Source organism: Arachis duranensis, chromosome 5 (genome assembly GCF_000817695.3).
Source record: "Arachis duranensis cultivar V14167 chromosome 5, aradu.V14167.gnm2.J7QH, whole genome shotgun sequence".
NCBI lineage: Eukaryota > Viridiplantae > Streptophyta > Magnoliopsida > Fabales > Fabaceae > Arachis > Arachis duranensis.
In genome coordinates, this window is record NC_029776.3 from 102,488,717 (window position 1) to 102,507,775 (window position 19,059).

The following is a 19,059-nucleotide window of genomic DNA, read 5'->3' on the forward strand; positions in this document are numbered from 1 at the left end:
AGTTCTTTCTAAATTATGTTTAAGAGTGAAAACATACTTTTTAGACCCTTAATTTGCTTAATTTAATTTACTTTAATTCTATTCGATACCTTGATGTATTTGTTAAGTGATTTCAGGCTTAGAAGAAAAATATTGGATTGAAAAAGTGAAAAAAAAGTATGCAAAGTGGAGAATTCATGAAGAAATGAAATTTTGGAGCAATTCATGGTCATGCATACGCATGTCTTACGCGTATGCATGCTTTGGGATTTCACCATGTCACGCGTACGTATGCCTCATGCGTATGCATGATGTGAAGCACATGATTCACTTAAGAAAAACATGGCTGGCGATTTTTGGACCTCCTCAAACACAAATCCAACTCATTTCTGAAGCTATTTCAAGCCAAATTCAAGAAGGAACAAGGGGAGAGCAATTAGGTTTAGTTTGGATCATGTTTTAGGTTATATTCTAAAGAGAGAAACTCTATCCTCTCTCTAGAATTAAGATAGATTTAGTTAATTCCTTTTAAATTTAGATTTTCATGCTTGTTTTGATTTGATTTTCTTTACCTTCCCTTATTGAATTGCCTTAATTCTCTTAGTTATACTTGTTATTTTCTTTATTTTGTCATTTTTAGTTTTATGAACCATCTTGTTACTTCCAATTTCTATTTATGCAATTTGGTATTTTTATGTTTATTGATATTTAATTGAGTTGTTCTTGTTGTTATCTTGCATTTGATAACTTTAGATTTTATTATTATTGCAATTTTACCATGCTTTCATTTTATACCTTCCAAATGTTTGTAAAAATGTTACTTTTAGCTTTAGAGTAGATTTCTACACTCTTCGATATTGATTGGTGATTGAGAGTTGTTAGTTGTTCTTGTTAGTTGTTTTCATTAACGAGTAAGACCTATAAATTAAGACTAACTATGCCTATTTGACTTTCTCTCTATGTTAGACATGACTAAATGGGATTAACTCTGGATAATCACCATGTTCGTGGTCAATGACTTGAAAAGGTAGCTTTGATTCTCAATCCTTGCCAGGAGTGTCTTTTAGCATTTATACTTCTTTAGTTGTTAGTTTTATTTTCTTGTCATTTAGTTTCTCGGCTCTTTATCTGCAAACCTCCCATTTTAGACTCATAACCAATAACACGCATACCTCACTGCAATTTCTTTGAAAGACGACCCGAGATTTAAATAATCTCAGTCTTTATTGGTTTGTATTGTGATAAACAAAATTAAACTTTGATTGTGAGAGTTATTTGTCGATTTGGACTATACTATCAATGCGATTATCTTGTGAAATTCCGAACTGACATTAATTCTTGCATCAAATATTTGACGCCGTTGCTAGGGAATTGCAATGTGTGCTTGTTATTGGTTATTGTATATATGTTAATATTGTGAATAGCTTATTTTTGTTTCTTTACTAGTTTTTGTTAGTTTAGAAGTTTGTATCTTTATTTCTTAATAGTTTTTGTTTTGTTATTTTTTATTTCCACTACGAATTCTCATCCTTTTGACTTTGAGTTTCGTTACAACTATGTTGTAGGAAATGGAAACTTCAATGATGGTAGGCGCTATAGGATTGGAAGTCAATTGAGAGAGGAATTGCATTCTTCTTAACGAACTTCTTGGTATCCATATCAATTTTCTTTGTTCAAAATGATCATAATCCACCCCATAATGCACACCAATATAAACCAACTCCTTAACATTGTTCTCAACCTTACTCACAAGCTCCATCTTACCAACCACCTTTCCATAACCCATATCTACCAATCCATCAACCTTATATACCTTACCCTTGTGACCATTATGAACGAAGACCTATAGAACCACCCTCATTCCAATACCAATACTCCCAAGAGCCAGGAATTCCATATACACCACCTCACTATACTCATCAATATGAACCACCTTTCAATAATGAAACATTTTTTCCAAATAATGAATCCTCCTCTCCACCTCAAACATTTATGGATGACACTCCCATTTCAATTATTCAAGGGCAACGTGAAGTTCGAAGGAGGCAAGAAGAATTCATGGCTACCTTAGTCGATGTAGCAACTAACTTAGTCTCACAACGCTTATGCAATCAAGACACTCTCATTGCTGAATATGGAGAACCAATTGAAGAACATAGTCAGAAAGAGAGGTTAAAATCTCAAGTGGAGAATGAGGAGTGGACTTTTGTATTGGAACAAGTGGAGAAAGGCAAAATTATTGAAGAGGAAGAAGTGGTTGAAGATTTAGGAGATGTTGAATGCAAAGAGGAATCTAAAGTTGTAGAACCTTCTTCCATTAATCTTAAAAGTGATGTTGAGGAGGATAGTGCACAACCTCCAAAGCATATTGTGAATGAAGAATTGGAAGAAATGGAGCAAGCAACAAGTCCTCCTATTGATGATAGTTCCACACTAACATATGATCTCTTTGAGCTTGATGAACCTTATCCCATTGAATTTGAATTGGATGTTGATGTAGACTTCACTCAACCTCCGACTTATGACTTGAGTGATGGAGAAGAGTTAGAAAGAATTAGTGAGGAAAAGATTGAAATTGAAGAATCTTATCAAATGGTTGAAGTCCCTCAAAAAGGACGAATATGAGTGGAAATTGCTTTGTCAAGACCGTTGGAGACATCTCTCCCTAAGGAACCACCATTCATTCTTTCTTTCAAGTGGGTAAAATTCATATCTCTTAGGTTTCTTATTCCGCTTGAATATAGTTTACTTGAGACGGATGGTCAACTTAGAGCTCTTTGTAGCTTTAAGAGAAAAAGGGAGATGGTTAGTGGTTGGAAACATAATTCTCGATTTATTATGATTGAAAGCTCAAGGTTTAAGTTCAAGGATTGGTGTGATGCTCAATTGAGTGGGTCTAGGAAGATTTTTGTGTGTTTGAATGAGAATTCTAATTGCTTGCCACCCGAATAGAATTTTGATGATCAACTTGAAGACGGGTGTGAAAACAAGATTTGGGATCCCGGATTATAAGACGAGGATCAACTTTGGGAGCTCCATAGCTTGTTTAAAACTTCATCAAAATTTGGTGCAATCAATTAGTATTCTTGAAGCATTTTGAAAATCCAAGCATTGTTGGAAATTCAAAGATGAGTATAAGCATAAGCCACCATAACAAGGGGCTCACCCAATATCCAACTTAAGGACTATAACTAAAAGTGCTAGGCATAGCCGCATAGGCAGGAAACACCCCACTATGGTAAAATTTTTCTATTTTTTCTCTTTTGTATATATTATTAAATAAATTTTAATTCCTATTTTAGTTGGTTAGTTAAGTTTTCTTGATAGTTTAACATGTTTAATAAGGTTTGGTAGTATTTTGGTAACTTATTGGGTGTTTAGAATGCTTGGTTTGGTGCAAAAAAAATAGAAAATTTTTGAAAAAAAAAATAGAGACCCTTACAAGTTCACCAAATCATGTGTACGCATGCCCCATGCGTACACATGACTACCCTACTCGAAGAGAATGGTAATCGTGCAAGTACTGTACGCGTACTGTGCGCATGCATGTCTCATGGACAGAGAGATTTGGCCATCGTGCCAATACTGTGTGAAAACTATGTGTGTGAGCACAATTCAAGGTCGCGTATATGCATGCCTCAAGCGTACGAGTGACACCCCTTAAAAAAATCATGTCATGCGTATGCATGCCTTCCGCGTCCGCATGACCCCCATATTTTCAGCTTGAGTTTTAAGTCCGTTTTTAAGCTTTACTATTATCAATTTTTTTTCGCTTTTCATTTAATCTCCCAGCCATCAAACCTCATCAATTATAATCAAATTCTCATTCACAACAGCCCTAAAATCATCAAAATAACCCCAGTTGGGCTATTCTTTATGGGCGAACCATAATTCACAAACAACAACAATATTTCAACATAAATTTAATCAAACCAACATTCACTTATCAAATTCATATTTAATTATTATAAAATTACTAAACCCTACCTTTGTATGAAATCAAAACAACAGAAATTTTAGAAAAGCTTTTTGTCCGAGCTGGTGAAGAAGAAAACATAAAAAATTGTCTGTGCCTCCTAGAACTCTAATTAGCTGAACTCAAGAGGAAAGGGAGCTACGTCATCGTCAACTTGTACTAAACAAAAGTGATGCCAACGTGTAGAGGAGAAGAATACGAATACTTTTATCGGATTAGATTTTTTATTGGAGTTACGAATATCAAAAAATTGAAGTCGGAAGCTCTTAGGTTCCATAGAATTTACGTTCCCTCTCTCTCTTTTTTCTTTCTTCTTGTAACGTTTAAGGGAGAAAATGAGATGCTGATGATGGAGATTAATAATGATGAGGATGGTTTTAAATGATTTGGTGACACGTAGGAGGCGTGGGTGTTACGAAACTAAGCTATTGAGTCAGCGATTCAGGTTATAAATATCCTAAACGGATAATTATAAAAATTGAATATATTAAAACACAATCAATAAATATGAGTTATTAATATAAATGATATCAGTAACATAATAATAAAAAATATATAGTGAAATATTAGTAAAACTAAGTTCACCGAATGGTACCGATATTTACTCATATCGGCGAATATCTAGCTCGATAATAATATTATTAACTAAGCTTTATTTTTAAATTAAAAATATCAATTACTCAAATTAAAATATATATAATTTTTATTATTTATAAATTACTAAAATTATAGTATTAATTATGTAAAATACTTTATCATAATAAAAATATATATAAGAATCTGAATTTAATTGAATTTAAATAGTTATAAAATTAATTTAATTATTTTAATAATTTCTAAAAATAAGAAACTCCGGTTAATAAAATAAATTATTACTTATTTATATTTAGATTTTAAAAAATGTGGTCCGTTACACCTATGGTTATATGAATCCGTTTGTTAATAACATAAAAAATACAAGTATCAATTTACATCCGTCCCGTACTAAAGGATTTGCATAACTTAGTTGTTTTGTCGCATTTAACCACTTTTCCCCCTCCTCTGTTGCCCTCCAATCATTCTAAGTGTGTCAACTGACTAAGAATGTAGCGGAACGCCAAAGTACTCCAACCATACCCTTTAATTTTTGCTTCGTTCATTCCCATCCCATCTTTATGAACTATGAAACATTTTTAAGAAATTACTCCTATTAGCTGCAAGCGCATCTTCAACATCAAGCAAACTATCAAAAGACAAAAAGGTTTTGTATGTTTCCATGTCTCAAACTCGGACTCCATGCGGCCACTCCATCTAGGGGTGGCAGCATGCACCTTACTCGCAGGTATCCAACCCTATTCAACCCGCTCGGGTAGGATTGCTAACCCAATCCGCTACGGGTAGAGTTGAGTGCGAAGCGGGTTTGAGCATGGGTCGAGTAGAGTGCGGGTTGAGTCTCAACCCTATCTGACAAGCCCGCACCCTATATATGTATATGTTATAAAAATATGTTATGTGTGAGTGTTGAACCAAGAATCTCCCACTTAGTGCAAAAGGTCTTTACTACGGAGTCAAGATTAGCAATCAATAGTTTAACACTTTTTTATTTATATAAAAACCAATTCTATTTTAGTGACATATAAATATAATATTATATCACAATATTTTATTTATTTGTGCTATTAATTTAAGTAAAATTTTTTTATGTAAAATTGAATATTTGATGGTTATGTTGTTTATGGACGATTATGTTGTTTGTGAGATGATTGTATTGTTTGTATTGAATTTAGCATGCTCATTAAGTTGTATGATAATATTGCATATTTGTGAAAACCCGCAGGTAGGGTTAGGGTTGGGTTGTTCTCAACCCGTGAATAAGATAAGATTGAGTTTTAGTAACAAATTCAACCTGCGAATAGAGTTAAAATTGAGTTCAAATTTTATCCTACCCTATCTATTGCGACCCCTAACTCCATTCTCACTTTTTCTGTCTAACATGTCAAAATCTATGGCAGTGGTAGTCCCCCAAATAATGCTCTTTTGCAGCCAGTTTTAATTTTTTTTGCAATTGAAACTTTTATCTTCTTCATTCATCCATTTCCGTGCGGATCTATTACCTTTTTTGTCCTCTCTTTGTGTTGTCTAGACCATCTGCTCCTAATTCAACGTTTATTTCACATTCAATTATACTTTTTTCAATGTATCTCATGTTATCTTCTTTTTTCTTAACTTTGTTCCCCTTAACTTCTACTTTCCTCCAATACTTGGTTTTTCCTACAAATATCTTCTTATCCCTTAATCACATTCTATTTATATCCGTTATTGCCTTTAAAATTCTTCCTTTGGTAGTATATCGTATGAATACAAATAAATAGAATTTTTCATTCCTCTCCTTTTATGACAGATATATGTCATTTATTCGACATGTCCATTTAAACATGTGGAACAACTCTTTTTTCGAGATATTTTTGGTAGATTATCCACAAAGATCATGAACGATTCACTCTCCAATCATTATTACTTCTTTTAATTCTAAACCCTTGGATCCTTTTTATAGTGTTGTGGTGCCTAATTCTACCTCACCTTGTGTTTCCCATCTCTCTCGTTCTCTCCTTGTTTTAGTGCCACTTAATTAATAAAGTAGGATTTGGGACTTGAGAAACTTCACCTGTAGTCTTTTCTGAATCACAATATACAAAAGCAGAGATGTAATTTAAAAGGACAAGTCAACATGCAGTTTTTGATTATGACAAATATCCTATCATTTTATGTTTACTCTTTTATATACTAGTGGATTAATAGTCTTATTGTTTTGTTGATCATTTATAACTTGTATCACGTGTAGTTTCAATGAAGCCAAATTTGTTTGTTGCTGCACATGTTGGATCACTGGAACTGTGAATCGAATATCATCCATGCTACTTCTCCCTTTGAGTATATGCACTCCAAACATGATATCATGATCCTTCAGCTTTGGTTGTGTCTATACATTCCAGATATACTTGAAAAAGAAATCACTATTTGATTCCATTCTTTTCCTAGAAGCTCTTCATTGGCATAGCCTTCTAAGTCATAAATATAAATATGGCTGGGACAAATCCTGACACTAATGTCCAAGAATCTGATTCGATAAAAAAGTGCGCAATCATTTGCAAAATATTCCTTCAAAAGAAAAGACAAAAGATATGGCGGGGATCTTATTATGAAACCAGGCCAGAACGAAATTATTTGTCCACTGCTCTGATGCTTAAACCAATTTGGGATCCTTGTTTCTAGAAAATTGAATGTCTTGTTTCCTCCTTCTTCATGCAATTTTTTCTAGTCCATAATTATTTTATAATCAATTATTAATTTGGGATTTCATTGGTAATGTAAAAATAACTAAAATAGATAGATACCTTATTTAATAACATCCTCTTAGTTTAGCAACTGAGAAAACACAGTAACTTGCATAGAAGCATTCTAAGTTGCATTGGGTGGGATCCCACTAACTTCTTCAAGATACTTGCAGCCATCCACCAAAAGAAACTTCAAAAAGCTACAATATTTGACGCAAGCTGGCAGAACTGTGAAACCACTATCTGACAAGTCTAATCATTTCACATTCAAAGTTTCAAGTCATTAAGTTCTGGCATCATGAGAATGCTGCTTGGCAATTGAATGATTCCACAATAATACAGACGTAAAAACTGAAGCCGAGTAAAATTACAAATGCAATAAGGCAATTCTTTTATAGAAGCTTCATGCAAATCGAGCTGTGTTATTTTTTTCATTTTCTCTAATATTCTAGGAAAACTCTCAAGATTTGTAGAAAAAGGATTGAATCTAGGGCCATTTTTGGTGCTTTTTAACTTAAACATCAAAAAAGATTTAAAACTTAGTTGATTTGGTGTCTGCAAAAATGATTATGTAAAAGACATTTTATTTTTGTCTCAAAACCTAAATTAAAAGACAAAGCAGAGAAAAAGAGCTTGCACCATTATATATCTTGGTTTAGTCATTTACTGTAATATAACTTTTCCACTACAATAATAATAGAATTTTTACTATAATTTCAGAGAAATTATATTTATCAATTCTTTAGAATTCTTCCTAATCCTATTAAGAAACATACAAGCTTCTAATTAAATTTGTCACCACTAAACTAACTTAGCTTAATCTTTGACATTAAGTACTCTTCTAACTTAACAAAAAAATTTTTTTGAACTCATGACATAAAACATCAAAATACATTAAAAGAGTTTGACATATTAATAACTTTTTCTTTAAGTTAAATTCTGTTTATTTTTTCTCTCTATAGCTTTTACATATTCCCATATTTACCTTTTTTTTCTAGTTAATTAATATATAAATTAAATGAACTATTATTTGAATATTTTATTTATATTCTTTATTTTTTATTTTTTTATAGGCGATTTTATTAAAAATGTCAAGACAATGTCTTATAAACTAAAAATATGAACGGAAAGTATAAAATATATTTTGAAGTATTGGTTATTTAAAAAAAATGTGCATATATTTCCTTATAAATTTGAGATTTTTGTTTATTGTATTAGATCTTTTTCTTGCTTAAAATCAAATACTTTATATATTTTTTTATGGAAAAATCTAGGGGGTCAGCAATTCTATTGAATTTTGGCCAGCATGTAACCAGCAGAGAAAGGTGAGCCATTGGATGAAATCTCACACCAATCTCACACCATCAAATCATCATTGATGACTAATTGATGGCTAACAATCACAAAAGTTGCTGCCCCTAGCATTGCTATTTTTTTATTTTATACCGTTATTTAGAATTTATATAAATAATAAAAAATATACAAACTAACTTATTTTATATGAGTTAAATATGTCTATAAATGTTTATTTTAAAAATATTTTAAACATAAATAATAATTAATGATTTCTTAATTAAACTAGTTTATATTATTATTATTATTATGCACAATCGTGCAGTACATCTAATAGTCAAACACAAAAGTCAGATGAAAATCACTATAGAATTAGTCTTGGTTGAAGGGCAAACTCATCTTGCCTTTGATTTCTTAAACTAATTTATATTTTTTCTTTTTTTTTTAAGCCAATGTTTTATTATTATTTTTTTCTGTTAACAACACATGGTTACGCTCATAATACAAAATTAGTGCATTTTCTATCTTTTCTTTGGTTTATGAATTAGTTGTGAAGTTTCTAAAAGAGAGACACCTTGTTACCCTTAACAAGCTCCATAGTTTTTCTGCAAAACAAAGAGAGAGAGAAAGAGAAAGAGAGAAAAAATAGAACAAACACGAAGAAGGAAAGAAAATACATAACTCTTTTTTTTCTCTCTTTCCAAAAGAAAATCTCGATCTTCATTTGTCCTCTCTTCGTGTTTCTTCCCATTTTTCATTTCTTCTTCATCATTTCCCTTTTCTCACGAAATTTCATTTCTTTTCAAAAATTTAAAAAGAAATTCCTTTTGGACGAATTCCAGTTTGTTCCCTCATTATTGCACCGTGGTTTCTGGGAAAATAGCGTATGCTTGAATTCGTGACGTCGAAAACAAAAAAGATACAATGCGCAAATCTCTTGGAAGGTCAAAATGCAAGATCCAATCCAATTCTTTGCTCAACCCTTTGGCCTTCTTCGAATCCTTCCTATTATTGTTCTTCATGCACGTGTGAAACAGAATTGATCAAATGCCATAAATTTTCAGGCTTATTTTGTGCCAGCCTCTATGAGGGAGTTGAAGATATAACACAAAGGGGAAATAGTTTCCAATTCGGGTTGTGAATAACAACCATAATATTAGTTTGACTCCTCCCTTTTTTCTGCAATATAGAAAGAAAAAACAAGACATTGAAACAAAAATGAGGAAGGGTACTACTAGAAAATTAAGAAATCTACGTCTGAGCAAGATCTACACTTTCGCATGTGGTAAGAAATCATTACTGAATGAAGAACATTCTCGAATTGGAAGTCCTGGCTTTTCAAGGGTGGTTGTATTGAATGAGGCTTCAGAGAGCTCTGAGAATGCTTCTGGGAACAACAATAACAACCAGCAGTATGCAGATAATGTTGTGAGATCCACAAAGTATACTGTTGCAAATTTCTTACCCAAGTCACTATTTGAGCAGTTTAGGAGAGTTGCAAACTTCTTTTTCTTGGTCACTGGTGTATTGTCCTTTACCAAGCTTGCGCCTTATACAGCTGTCAGTGCCATTCTGCCCTTGATTGTTGTCATTACTGCAACAATGGTCAAAGAAGGTATTGAAGATATGCGTCGCAAAAAGCAGGTACTCCATTCATAAACAGTTATTTAAAGCTAAATGTTCGATTTATTACTTTAATACTTAATTTAAATTCAATTTGAATCTTACATTATTTTTGTTAACACATAAAATTAATTATCAAATTAGTCATTATCTATTTGTATATAAATATATATATTATTTAATTTTTTAATATATATTTATACTGATAATTGATTTAATAGTCAATTTTTTGTATACATATAATATAATTATTTTCTTAATTTTTCTATCAAGACAGTCACATAAATGATAATTTTTTATTAGATTTCTATAAAAATTGATAGTACTATTTTTCTAAAATAAGATCGGTTTTATTTCATCAATCAATTTCAATGTAAATTTTAATTCTGAAGTCACTAATTTGTTGTAAGTGTAAAAAATAACACACCAAAGCATTCCATTATAGTACCTCCTTTTATCTTTTTTATTTTTAGTTGGAAGGAAGTGATTTCATAAATGAGTCTTGCATTGGTGTTATAAAAGAAATTTATTATGTGATAGTAGATAACTTTCCTAGTCGGAATATGAGCATTGCAGGATATTGAGGTGAACAATAGAATAGTGGAAGTGCATAAAGGGGATGGAGTTTTTGAATGTACTGAGTGGAAGAACCTAAAGGTGGGTGACATAGTTAAGGTTGAAAAGGATGAGTTCTTCCCTGCAGACCTACTACTTCTTTCATCAAGTTATGAGGATGCAGTTTGTTATGTTGAGACCATGAACTTAGATGGAGAAACAAACTTGAAGTTGAAACAAGGCTTGGAAGTAACTTGCTCCTTAACAGAAGACAACTTGAGTGATTTCAGAGCTTCAATCAAATGTGAAGACCCCAATGCAAACTTGTATACATTTGTTGGAAGCATTGAGTTTAAGGAGCAAGTTTATGCACTTTCTCCCCAGCAGCTTCTCCTAAGAGATTCTAAACTGCGCAACACGGACTACATATTTGGAGCTGTCATCTTCACCGGTCATGACACAAAGGTTATCCAAAACTCGGTTTCTCCACCTTCCAAGAGAAGCAAGATCGAGAGGAAGATGGATCGGGTTATCTATTTCATGTTCTTAATCTTGTTCCTAATGGCACTTGTTGGATCAGTTTTCTTTGGCATTGAAACTAAACAGGACTTGAACAATAATGTGATGAAAAGATGGTATCTAAGGCCAGATGATTCTACAATTTTCTTTGATCCGAAAAGAGCACCTGCTGCTGCTTTCTTCCATTGTTTAACAGCCTTAATGTTATACAGCTTCTTTATTCCGATCTCATTGTATGTATCCATCGAAGTTGTTAAGGTCCTTCAGAGCATTTTCATAAACCAAGATATCCTAATGTATCATGAAGAAACAGACAAGCCAGCTCATGCCATTACTTCCAACTTGAATGAGGAACTTGGCCAAGTTCACACAATTCTTTCTGATAAAACTGGAACTCTGACTTGCAATTCAATGGAGTTCATCAAATGTTCTATTGCCGGAGTCGCTTATGGTCGTGGAGTCACAGAGGTGGAGAAGGCCATGAACAGAAGAAATGGTTTAGAATTTGATGACTTAAGAAACTCTCCTGATAGAAAGGCACCAATCAAAGGTTTTAATTTTACAGATGAAAGGATCATGGATGGAAATTGGGTTAATGAGCCTCATGCAAATGTTATCCGGAATTTCTTTCGATTATTGGCAATTTGTCATACAGCTATACCAGAAATTAATGAAGACACAGGAAATATCTCTTATGAAGCTGAATCTCCAGATGAAGCAGCATTCGTCATTGCGGCCAAAGAACTTGGCTTTGAATTCTACAAAAGGACTCAGACTAGTTTATCAATCTTTGAGTTGGATCCTGTTTCTCAAGAAAAAGTTAAAAGGCAAGCTTTTTTGTTTTTATATTATTTGTTTCTTTGTATGTTTGCCAATCAACTTTTAAGGTGAATTCTTGTTGGAAACCCACATGAATTACATATTAACCATTTGGGAAAGTACGAGGAACTAATGGAATTGTACAATGGAGGTTTAGGGAGTATTAGAGATATAATTATTAGTGTTACTTTTTCTCATCAGCTGAAGTTTTTAGGATGAGTGGTATCATGACATAGTATTAGAACTCTAAATTTGAAAAGTTAAGAATTCGATTTTTGGTAAACCCCAAAATCAGTTTAAGCTTTTGGGATTAAAAACTACAAGGAGTGCGATTGTGTCAATAAAGAAGAAATTAAAGATGTTTGTTGATCTTTTTGTTTTATTTTTTTTTACATATGTTTCGTCTTGTTGTCTTTTTTGTTTAAAAAAAATTACTAATATGATAGGTAAATTGTACCAATTGTGTACATTTTTAGATTAAAAATTATTGACTAAATTTTCTTTGATGACATCTAACTTCTAGTTTATGCATTGGCATAATGGTGGAAAAACTTGTCCCTATGGTTTTGGATAAGAAACTTTTGTAATCTAACACTTTTTAAGCTTCTTTGTTGATTTTCTATTATTTGCCTATTATTATTTTGTTGTCTTTCAATTTAAGGAATTCTCTTATAAAGAAAATATATTTACAATGTTATATTCCAAATTTTGTTATTGTTTATAGCTACTGCTTTTGGAATTTTCAATTTTCAAGTTAAGATTGATTAATACACCATATATGTACTAACTAATCATATTTTACAGGACATACATGCTTCTCCATGTTTTAGAATTCAATAGCACAAGAAAGCGAATGTCAGTCATAGTAAAAGATGAAAAGGGAAGAATTTTGCTACTTTGTAAAGGTGCTGACAGGTTTGTGATATTTTTTAAAAATAAAAGTAATTTAAAGATACAATAATATAAAATTGTATTTTTGTTCATTTATTATGCTAAAACATATTTACTTTTGCTTGAAAAAAATTGCCTAACACAATAAATTTTTGAATCACTTAGTGGGTTCAAAGTTCAAACACACACCATATACATTTCATATTCGATATTTGCAAACTTTGCTTATGTCATTTTTATTTTCCTTGGAAGTGTCATGTTTGAAAGACTTGCAAACAATGGAAGAAAGTTTGAAGAGAAAATCTTGGAACATGTACATGAGTATGCCGATGCAGGTTTGAGGACATTGATACTAGCGTTCCGCGAGCTTGATGAAGAAGAATACAAGGAGTTTCAAGATAAATTTACCGAAGCAAAAAATTCAGTTTCAGCAGATCGAGAAACAATGATTGAGGAAGTATCAGATAACATCGAGAGGAATATGATTCTACTTGGTGCCACTGCAATAGAGGACAAGCTCCAACACGGGGTACGTTATACGACTATTGAGTTACAAAATGAACATCCCATACTATTTAAAATAATCATTCGAGAATTAAGATAATAAACATCTTCCAAAAAAATTAAACTAATTTTAAGATTCACCAAAGATCGAACTCTTGACCTTTCGGATTTAAAGTGTGATGAAAAAAGATAACACTAATGGTTATATCTCTAATACTCTCTAAACCTCCATTGTACACATTGTACAAGTATTCCATTGGCTCCTCATACTTTTCCAAAAGGTTTATGACGCAGAGTCAAAAATTTAAGATAAGTAAAATAAAAAAAATTGATTAATATTGTCCAAAAAAATGAATTTCCTAGCATTACTCGTATTTATCATATAAAATAGGACTTCTGATGCTTCTCATGTTTTGCTAGGTTCCGAATTGCATTGACAAGCTTTCTCAAGCAGGAATTAAAATCTGGGTTTTGACAGGGGATAAAATGGAGACTGCCATCAATATTGGGTATGACATTTTGGTTACGTAGTTTTTATAGTGGCTTCAGGATGAAAATTATTTTTCAAGATGTTTGACTACAACGTACACTACTACAGTTTTGCTTGTAGTTTACTTAGAGAAGGAATGACGCAAATCATAATTCATTTGGATACTCCAGAAATTCGATCACTAGAGAAGGTTGGAGATAAGAGAGAAATTTTCAAGGTAAAAATAAATTCCACCCTTAATTTTATGTTCTTTTACCCTAAATTTTATGTGCTAACCCATCAACTCATGCATTTTGACCCAATCCAACTAGAAAATATGGGTCGGTTCAAACTCGAAAAAATAGCATCCCATGATTTTGATAGACAGGTACAGCCTAATAGTAAAAGCAATACAAATATCTAACAAGAGCAATAAGTAATAATTTCAATAAGACAGCCATTATTATCAAGCAAATATATTAAATAAAACAATAATAAAAATACACCAAAATTTTTAATGTGACAGATAAAAACAGTACTAAAAAAATATCTTTCGTTATAATTAAATATAGAATACAAGATGAGAATATTTAATAAAACAAGAATTATACATATAATAGCAACAAAAACACTAAAATTTATAAATAGGAAGTTAAAAAATGAAAATATCTAAAATTTAGAATTATTTTGTTACAACAAATTTTATTTTTATAGACTCATATCAATGATCCAACTATTCAAAATGAAGAACCAAATAATCAGTCTAAATTTTAGGCCAATCTAATGGTAAATAAACAAAAAAATTGTTGTTAAAAAATGACAGCTCTGCACAAAAAACAGATATAATATTTTCATTCTTCTCTCGTTCTATAGTTGTTCTCTCTCACTCACACTAATCTCCCAAAAACCTAATTAGAGAATTGCAAGTGGATGCAAAGAAAAAATTTTAAAATTTTTATTTGGGTGAGAAGTGAAATCAGTTCAATTGATTTGTAGGTGGATTTAATCATATATAACCTATGCCACCAACTAATAATCTAATCTTAAAATAAAGAAAACAATATACATATATTTTGTTAGTTGTGGTAAAAAAAAAAAAGGTTGAAAGGTTCAAAGAAAAAAAAATGACAAAAAGAAAACTTACCCAACCCAACCCACATACGTCCCTACATATAATGATATGGTCCACTTATTTACTTTCAATATATTTTTTAATATGCTCCTTTATTTATCTTTTTTATTTTTTATGTCTTCCTTTTCACGTTATAAATCGTCTTTGTTGCTCGTGTTTTATGGAATTCACTAGAATTCAAATGTGTTGATGAAACTATATATAAAGCTATGATAATTTTGTTCCAACTTATATTATATCATAGGCTTCAAGAAAAAGTATTCAGCGTCAACTATCACAAGGTGCTCAACAAATTGCAGCTGCTAGTGGAACCCCTGAGCAAGCATTTGCTCTAATTATTGATGGCAAATCACTTACTTATGCTTTAGAGGATGATATGAAGGACTTGCTTCTGGATTTAGCAACTAAATGTGCATCTGTTATTTGTTGTCGCTCATCGCCAAAACAGAAAGCATTGGTATGTTTTGGTCTATTGGGTTTCCTCTCCATTCATCTCTTTTTTATTCTACTCCTTATGATAAGAATTTTAAGAGTAATATTCCAAGTCAGAACCTAAAGAATTTTTAGTTAAGCACATATTATTCAACAAATTTTAATGGCCAATTAGTCTCCAAACTTTTATTTTGTTATACAAATTAGTTCTCATATTATATTTTGCCTTTTTAAAAGGAGTGATTATATTTAAAAATGTTAAAAATTCTTAAAAAATATTTTGGTGATGAATTTGTTGATGATCACATTATCCGACTAAAATTCGTTAGGAAGTGATTTAGAATATTACCCTCATTCTAATTATATTGTTAAAAAGGCTGGCTTAAAATAATTTTTCTTGGTTATTCTCTTAAAGGTGACCAGACTTGTAAAATCTAGAACCGGTAAAACTACGTTAGCTATTGGAGATGGAGCTAATGATGTGGGAATGCTTCAAGAAGCGGACATAGGGATTGGAATCAGTGGTGTTGAAGGAATGCAGGTTATTCACACAAAAAAAAAAGGATAAATTGTTCTCGTTTTGCTCTTTTCGTTTGTCTTTGCTTCCATTTCCTTTGTTTTTATTGCATGTTGTTATTTGTATCTTCTTTCTTACAGGCTGTTATGTCCAGTGATGTTGCAATTGCACAGTTTTGTTATTTGGAACGACTACTTCTTGTGCATGGACATTGGTGTTACCGAAGAATCTCATCAATGGTATAGGCAACAATAAATTATATTAGGAAAAGTATATTTTTTTCTTAACATTTTGGGGTGATTTCAATTTTCTTCCAAACATTTTCTTTTTCTATTTTTATCTCTTAGCATCTTCAATGCAGTTTAATTTTCAATCATTTTAAAAACTAAAAAGTAATTATATATGTTATTAAAGTTAGGAACAAAAATAAAACCAAAATAACGATTAGGAACAAAGTCGAAATCACCCCTAAAAGGTTACCTTAACTTTTATTTGGTATATTAACTTGCTCATTCTTCTTATTACAGATATGTTATTTCTTTTACAAGAATATCACATTTGGCTTCACTTTATTCTTGTTTGAGGTCCATGCGTCATTTTCTGGAGAACCTGCATATAATGATTGGTTTTTGTCTCTGTATAATGTCTTTTTTTCGTCACTTCCAGTCATTGCCCTTGGGGTCTTTGACCAGGATGTATCAGCCCGGTTTTGTTTGAGGGTAAGCTTATTGTTCAAATATTTTATTAAGGTTTTCATGTTTCTAATAATGTTTTTCAAATGAAAATTCAATAGCCCTATTTTAGTTGACAGAATAGCAAAGATAGAGAGTATATATAAAGAAGCTAGAAAAAAAAAAAAACTTGCAATAATTCGTACATGATTAGGCCCTTTTTGACATATTGATTTATGAGTAACTTTCTTTTTTGATTTTTAACCGTTTGTCTGTAAAGACAAAAAAATGCTTTTTCACAATTCAAAATATTTTAATCAGTTTTAATTATTCAAGTAATTAGTTTAAGAAGCTTTTAATACATCAGCAAATTACTATTTATAAAAACTATTTAGACTAATTACTTGAATGGTTGAAAATTAATTAAAAATTTTTAAATGTGGAGATACGCTTTGTCTTTTACACAAATGGTTAGAAATTAAAAAAGATATTTAGTGCGTATTTGAGTGTCATTATTTTAATAAAAAAAAATTTTAATAAAAAATATCTTTTTATTTTTTAACGTGTTTGACAAATTTCTAATAGTAAAAATAAAAGTATTAGAAAAATAAAAATAAAAAAACATCTTTTTTGAGAAGTGTAATTTACATCTTTTTTAAAATATCTTTTTTTTAAAAAAAATATTTTTTATGTAATAAATAAACAAAAAGGTATTTCTATATTGTTATACCCAAACATAATTGATAAATAAAAAAAATCTTTTTGCATGAGATACCAAACATAAAATTACTTTTACTTTTTCATAAGATTTTTAAAAAAAAAAAGATAACTCAAAAAAGATATTTTTTTAGAAATTCACCCAAACAAGCTCTTACTCTTGGTTGCTTTTTAACTCTCATGGTGGCTTTTGGATATTATCTTGATATTAACATAAGAGAAATATGATATGGTTCGTGTTGAACAATTTACACAATAGCCTTAAAAAGTCTTGAGTAATCTTTCACTCTTGATCAAGTTTGTGGGATTTGAATTAGGCTTATTCAGTTTTGGTATCCAGAGAGCCCATTATAAAGGGAAATAAATAGAACCCTTTCAATGTTGATCACTTGTATCTTACCATGTAAATAAATCCTCATGCTTATATAAAGTAAAATTCACTAATCATTGTTATTTTTTTATTGATGTGGCAGTTTCCTATGTTGTATCGAGAAGGTGTAGAAAACATCCTCTTTAGCTGGCGTCGAATACTTAGTTGGATGCTTAATGGATTTATTAGCTCCATAATAATTTTCTTCTTCTGCACAAAAGCTATGGAGATTCAAGCCTTTGATGAAGGAGGAAGAACTGCAGGAAGAGATATACTAGGAGCAACAATGTACACTTGTGTGGTTTGGGTAGTAAACCTGCAAATGGCACTTGCTGTAAATTACTTCACCCTGATTCAACATGTTTTAATATGGGGCTCCATTGTTATCTGGTATATCTTCCTCCTTACCTATGGAGCAATGGCCTCATCGTTTTCTGGAAACGCTTACCATGTCTTTGTTGAAACTCTGGCTCCCACTCCATGCTATTGGCTGTTGATATTTTTTGTGGTAATCACAACACTTGTACCATACTTCACTTTCTCAGCACTACAGATGCGATTCTTTCCCATGTATCATGAAATAGTGCAGTGGTTGAGGCACAAAGGAAAGACGAATGATCCCGAGTTTTGCGCTATGGTGCGGCAAAGTTCATTGAGGCCCACAACTGTTGGATCAACGGCACGCAGAGCGGCCAAGACTAACAGCCTTAGAGGCAGCTTCACTGACCATAGATGATATCTATATTTTTTACTATTCTTTTTTCCATATTCGAAAAAGGAAATGTAGTTTTGTGTATAGAAAGTTGAAAATATATTTGTTGTGCATATCATTTTTGAATTGCTTACTCACTACAAGGGAATGTTGCTTGTATATCCACTTTCATGGTAAGCGCATAATGCACAAAACCTTTTTTCATTTTGGGGAATTGTTTTTTTGTGGATTGGGGGAGTTGAAGTTTGATTGCAGAATGGAGAATAAACTATCTATTTGTTTTATTTGTTAATTTGTCTTCATCACGGAGTACGTATTATTTCAAATGGTTCTGCTAAGATTTTTAACTTAATAGAATTTCTGTACCCTCATATCACAATTTCATTCCTAACTTAGAGTCATCAAATAACACTAAATTTTTCTCCATCTTTTTCTCTAGCCATTACTTTCCTGCAAAAAGTGGAGAAAATTTAATTGGTTCCTTCTTTTGAGTAATGAAGAGAACAAAGTTCTGAAAATCGGATCGATTATCGAACAGTTTTAGTGATTGATTTATTGGTCCAATT

At 31.5% G+C, this 19,059-nt stretch overlaps 1 protein-coding gene across 1 annotated transcript; it reads left to right on the forward strand.

Annotated features, from left to right (window-relative positions):
• Window positions 1-9,780: 9,780 nt before the first annotated feature.
• Window positions 9,781-18,517, forward strand: LOC107490912 (putative phospholipid-transporting ATPase 9). The gene is made up of 11 exons (XM_016111714.3): window positions 9,781-10,206; window positions 10,762-12,086; window positions 12,883-12,993; window positions 13,222-13,498; window positions 13,894-13,982; window positions 14,072-14,180; window positions 15,319-15,531; window positions 15,922-16,047; window positions 16,164-16,262; window positions 16,551-16,742; window positions 17,885-18,517. Exons 1-11 carry the CDS (start codon window positions 9,781-9,783, stop codon window positions 18,515-18,517), a joined length of 3,600 nt encoding a protein of 1,199 aa, XP_015967200.1.
• The last annotated feature ends 542 nt before the right edge of the window (window positions 18,518-19,059 follow it).